Source organism: Bombina bombina, chromosome 10, assembly GCF_027579735.1.
Source record: "Bombina bombina isolate aBomBom1 chromosome 10, aBomBom1.pri, whole genome shotgun sequence".
In the NCBI taxonomy this organism is placed as follows: domain Eukaryota; kingdom Metazoa; phylum Chordata; class Amphibia; order Anura; family Bombinatoridae; genus Bombina; species Bombina bombina.
The window spans coordinates 164,147,915-164,153,914 of record NC_069508.1 but is presented as its reverse complement, the minus strand read 5'-3'; the positions used below and the strand labels follow the sequence as shown (position 1 = coordinate 164,153,914).

Here is a 6,000-nt window from a genome sequence, read left to right as displayed (position 1 = left end):
CCTTAAACTGAAGAGCTACGAAAAGGCGCGCCAACACCGGAAGCACCGCCCATCGTGGGCGTAACCTATACCGATGTATAGAATGTGTTAAGTCTAACATTGAACAGTGAAACCACCAGAGCCATCCTAATTATTTGTAAAACAGCTTAACTCCAGCCCCAGTGCCTGTTAAATAATACTGCCCAAATACTTTCCCCTAAGGAAAGATTTAAATGTCCCCACATAAAGAGCTACTTTACTATAGAGCCCCTTATGTATAGAGTGTGCTAACGGATTGTCTGAGTCTCCTTGTGCCCCAGAAAAACAACATAACACTTACCTTGACTTCTGCCTGGCAGTAAGGCAGCTCTCAGGCTTGAGAGGTCCTCTCCCTCACATCGACCTGAGGAAAAACAAAATGCTGAGTCTCTGAATACCTCAGACTTAAGGAGATAGGGCAGCAAGAAATATGGGAGGTGCAGTGAGAATTATGTCCCACAAGTTCCCATTGCTCTAAAGCCACCAAGGCTCTACTGAGGAGACCGATATGGACTAAGGCTACACCCTAAGAAAAAACAGCACATCTTGCACTGTTTCAAAAAATAATAAACTCTTGATTGAAGAATCTATACTAACACCTCACTTTATCTCTTCCTATCACTAACGTAGGCAAAGAGAATGACTGGAGAGGAAGGGAAGGGAGGAGCTATTTAACAGCTCTGCTGTGGTGCTCTTTGCCTCCTCCTGCTGACCAGGTAGTGAATATCTTATTAGTAATTAAGATGATCCATGGACTCATCGTGTCATAAAAAAGAAAAACCAACAACAATAGATTAGAGCAAAATAAACACAAAAACACACCATTGCATTTTCTTTATTTAAAACCAGCCATGGGTGTGAAATAAAAAGAAATATATATATTAAATATAGCAAAATAAGAATCTTTTCCTGATGGAATTGCAGCCAGCTCTGACACCTTTTATGAGAACGTTCAGACATTACTTTAGTTATCTAAACAAACTTTACAAATGTGGGGCTTTTGTTTAGTAGATGCAGATTTTGTATTGTAGGTTTATCATCTGTGCTTAACACCGATTGTGGAAACTGCTCTGCATTTCCAGGTGAAAATATTTTGTTTGGGAAACCATCAACCTCAGCACCTAGCAATTATTTTTTTGCAGAAAATATATTCCATGTGCCATAAACTGAAGAAAAAAAAATGGGGTTATTGTATTTCTGCCATTTCATTCTTAATTTAAAAAAAATCTTTACCATTGATGGTATTGCTGGGGCACTGCACTTAAAATAAATAGAATTAAAAGGTGAAAGTTTTAAATGGGGGGGGGGGGATTTACCCCATTTTTACCATCCTGATCTATAAGAAAAGTTGTGTGTAGCAATAAAATAAATATGCTACAGGGAATAGGCCTGACAGACATCATCCATCATTATTTTAAAAGCTAATCACAATCTTTAATGTTATTAGAAAACACACACCGGGCTGGCAAATTCTCAATAAAACCATCTCATAGCTAAACCCAATACAAGCATTTCCCCTTTGCTTCCAGTAGATCTGTTCTTGCCTTAGCAAAATAAAATGACATTGTGCTATCTGCATAACGGCACTCTCTGTAATGACAATGTTTGTTTTTTTATGAAATCATAATGACAAAATGCTGATTTCCACCAATTCCGTTAAAAAACAAAGTCTCACTCGCTTTAAAAACAATATCTGCAGTCTATATTATCAATTCACCAGGGGTAGCTGCAAATGCTCACCTTTAAAACATTGTGCACTCACAGAATTTGCCTTATTGCCAGCTTATGTTATGTAAACTAAAAAGTGCAAACTGTTCCTTTAAAAGCACCCCGGGTAGTAAACTGCAAAGGTTTAGAAGAAGAAGTTGCAGCAAACACAAGTTTACGGTGTAAATGTTCATCCTTCATCCCGCGGAACAACCTTCATTTGATTATTTTGTGATATGGAAGAAGCGACAGGGTAGATGTGAAGCCGCGGATGTCTGTAATCGGCGCTGTATCCGCCATCAGTGAGGAGGGTGGAAGGAAGGTAAGACTTGAGATGTTGCCGTAAGAGCTCTCTGGCTCTCCAGGGGGCACCGGAGATAACACAACATCTGGTTCTTTCTCCCCATATCCAACCACCTAGAAGAAACCGATCAATGCAGGAGTTATTGATTGTTGTTTGGCAAAGAGCAGAACCTTATCAGTTTATTGGTGCCATCTCTAACTAAAACTGCATTAAACACTCCCACAAGCTTAATAGGGACAATAATAAAAAACTATTTATTGTAACATGTTTAACCTTTTATCGTGAAGAAAAAAAAAATGTAAGTGGTTTAGAAATGGATATAAAATTAAGTGCATGTTTGTGCAATACTGTTCTGTGGGACAAATGCAAAATGTTCCATGCTGCCATAGTGGACATTTCAGTTGTACTGAAATAATTAAAGGGACAGTCAGGTCCAAGAAAACATCATGATTCAAATAGGGCATGTAATTTTAAACAACTTTGCAATTTACTTTTATAACCAATTTTGCTTTGTTCTCTTGGTATTCTTAGTTGAAAGCTAAATCTAGGAGGTTCATATGCTAATTTCTTAGACCTTGAAGACTGCCTCTAATCTGAATGCGTTTTGACTACTAGAGGGCATTAGTTCATGTGTTTCACATAGATAACATTGACCTCATGCACGTGAAGTGACCTAGGAGTGAGCACTGATTGCCTAAAATGCAAGTCTGTCAAAAGAACTGAAATAAGGGGGCAGTCAGCAGAAGCTTAGATACAACGTTAATTACAGAGGTAAAAACGTGTATTATAACTGTTGGTTATGCAAAACTGGGGAATGGGTAATAAAGGGATTATCTTTCCTTTTAAACAACAAACATGCTGGTGTTGACTGTCCCTTTAATGCCACTGTCTTCTCGAGATATAGAGATAGATACACACACAATATATCTATCTATCTATATATATACATACAAACACTCTGCTAATCCGCATCTCCAGACCATATAAAAAAGAAAAGAGTACAGTGAGGCCTCGGTTTACGAATTTAATTCGTTCTCCGGGTCGTTTCGTATTGCGAAAAATTTGTAAACCGAAACACGTTTTCCCATAGGAATGCATTGAAAATCAATTAATGCGTTCCGGAGGTCCGAAAAAATTCAAATAAAGTGTCCAAAAAATGCTCCAAAAGGCTCCAAAAGGCTTAACAACTTGCTGCAAATGGCTCCAATGTCTCCAAAAGGCTCCACAACTTGCTGCAAATGGCTCCAAAAGGCTTAACAACTTGCTGCAAATGACTCCAAAAGGCTCAACAACTTGCTGCAAAATGGCTCCAAAACCTCTCCAACACCTCCACACTGGTACCCAAACTTCATTAATTCAATCATACTTGAGTATGCAGGGGGCACAGGGGCCACTGGTTTCGTATTGCGAAAAATATTCGTAAACCGAGGGGGGCAAACCGGCATTTTGTTTCGTATTGCGAAAAAAATTCGTAAACCGAGTCAATTTTTCTTCAAATTTCGATTTCGTAAACCGAAATTTCGTATACCGAGTCGTGCGTAAACCGGGGCCTCACTGTATATGTCAAATTGTTAAAAGTTGAAAAATACAGCTTTATTTGGTACAAAAAATGTTAAAAATCAGTTGCATGTAAAAACATGAAAGAAAAAACAAAAGGGAAAATCAGCTACAGTCCTGTAACTGACATAGAGCAACAGCAGCCAATATACATATATACACACACATACATACACACATTCAGTATATGTATGATGTAAACAAGAGAAATGTTAAAGTCCTTTAAAGTGAAGGTCCATTTTGATGAATTAGTGCCCGGTTTTTAATAAACCTAATAAAACAAGGGCACTTTAATTCATCAAAATTAACATTTCACTCTTTTCTTCAAAAACTTACCTTTTAATCCGGGCAGCCGCCCCAGCACTTCCTCCGCCCGTCACAAGCCGTCTTCGCGGGTCCAAAATGACGAACCCGACTCCCTCCAATCACAGCGTTGCATCAGGCCAAGATTCCCCAGGGGGGAAGCTGTGATTGGAGGAAGCCCGATTTGTCATTTCTGACGTCTGCAGAGGCTTCAGACAGCCGGGGGAATCGCTGGAGCGGCATTCAGGATTAAAAAGGTAAGTTTTTGAAGAAAACAGTGAGATGTCAATTGTGATGAATTAAAGTGCCGTTGTTTTTAATAGGATTATTAAAAACCGGGCACTAATTCATCAAAATGGACCTTCACTTTAAACCAAAGACCATGCAATTGTTTTTCGGATGTAATTTGTGACCAAGCACCACTTACATGAACACTCAGAACTCTATCGGAGCTTCTATGATCCTGGAACCAAACTACCAAATCCTGTTTGGTGAACTTTTTAAGGGCATCAATCTGAAACACAACATACAGATTAATAAAATGTACATAGGACGGCTTGCAAAAAAACATTATTTCAGGACTCTACACACATTTCCCATGATGCATATATACAAAATGTTTAATCAATTTTTACATGTTATACATTTGTGTTTTTATTACGACAAAGGGACAGTCTAGTCAAAATTAAATGTTCATGATTCAGATAGGGCATGCAATTTTAAACAACTTTCCAATTTACTTTTATCATCAAATATGTTTTGTTCTCTTGGTATTTATAGAAAGCTAAACCTAGGTAGGCTCATATACTAATTTCTAAGCCCTTAAAGGCCACCTCTTATCGGAATGCATTTGACAGATTTTCACAGTTAGACAGCACTAGTTAATGTGTGCCATATAGATAACATTGTGTTCACTTCTCTGGATTTACCTAGGAGCCAGAACAGATTTTCTAAAATGCAAGAACTGAGATAAGGGGCAGTCTGCAGAGGCTTACATACAAAGGTAATCAGAGGTATAAAACATAATTTATGCTTACCTGATAAATTCCTTTCTTCTGTAGTGTGATCAGTCCACGGGTCATCATTACTTCTGGGATATTACTCCTCCCCAACAGGAAGTGCAAGAGGATTCACCCAGCAGAGCTGCATATAGCTCCTCCCCTCTACGTCACTCCCAGTCATTCGACCAAGGACCAACGAGAAAGGAAAAGCCAAGGGTGAAGTGGTGACTGGAGTATAAATTAAAAAATATTTCCCTGCCTTAAAAACAGGGCGGGCCGGGGACTGATCACACTACAGAAGAAAGGAATTTATCAGGTAAGCATAAATTATGTTTTCTTCTGTTAAGTGTGATCAGTCCACGGGTCATCATTACTTCTGGGATACCAATACCAAAGCAAAAGTACACGGATGACGGGAGGGATAGGCAGGCTCTTTATACAGAAGGAACCACTGCCTGAAGAACCTTTCTCCCAAAAATAGCCTCCGATGAAGCAAAAGTGTCAAATTTGTAAAATTTGGAAAAAGTATGAAGCGAAGACCAAGTTGCAGCCTTGCAAATCTGTTCAACAGAGGCCTCATTCTTGAAGGCCCAAGTGGAAGCCACAGCTCTAGTAGAATGAGCTGTAATTCTTTCAGGAGGCTGCTGTCCAGCAGTCTCATAAGCTAAACGAATTATGCTACGAAGCCAAAAAGAAAGAGGTAGCGGAAGCTTTTTGACCTCTCCTCTGCCCAGAGTAAATGACAAACAGAGAAGACGTTTGTCGAAATTCCTTAGTTGCCTGTAAGTAAAATTTTAGAGCACGGACTACATCCAGGTTGTGCAGTAGACGTTCCTTCTTTGAAGAAGGATTTGGGCATAAAGAAGGAACAACAATCTCTTGATTGATATTCCTGTTAGTAACTACCTTAGGTAAGAACCCAGGTTTAGTACGCAGGACTACCTTATCCGAATGAAAAATCAAATAAGGAGAATCACAATGTAAGGCTGATAATTCAGAGACTCTTCGAGCCGAGGAAATAGCCATCAAAAATAGAACTTTCCAAGATAACAACTTTATATCAATGGAATGAAGGGGTTCAAACGGAACGCCCTGAAAAACATTAAGAAC

The 6,000-nt window shown here is 39.0% G+C and overlaps 1 protein-coding gene across 1 annotated transcript in view; it reads right to left on the bottom strand.

Moving 5' to 3' along the window:
* Positions 1-837: 837 nt before the first annotated feature.
* Positions 838-6,000, bottom strand: part of NRDC (nardilysin convertase) — a 60,369-nt gene continuing 55,206 nt past the window's right edge. The window contains 2 exon segments of the mRNA XM_053693483.1: positions 838-2,142; positions 4,317-4,403. Coding sequence (XP_053549458.1) covers positions 1,942-2,142; positions 4,317-4,403 — 288 coding nt within the window. The 3' untranslated portion in view covers positions 838-1,941.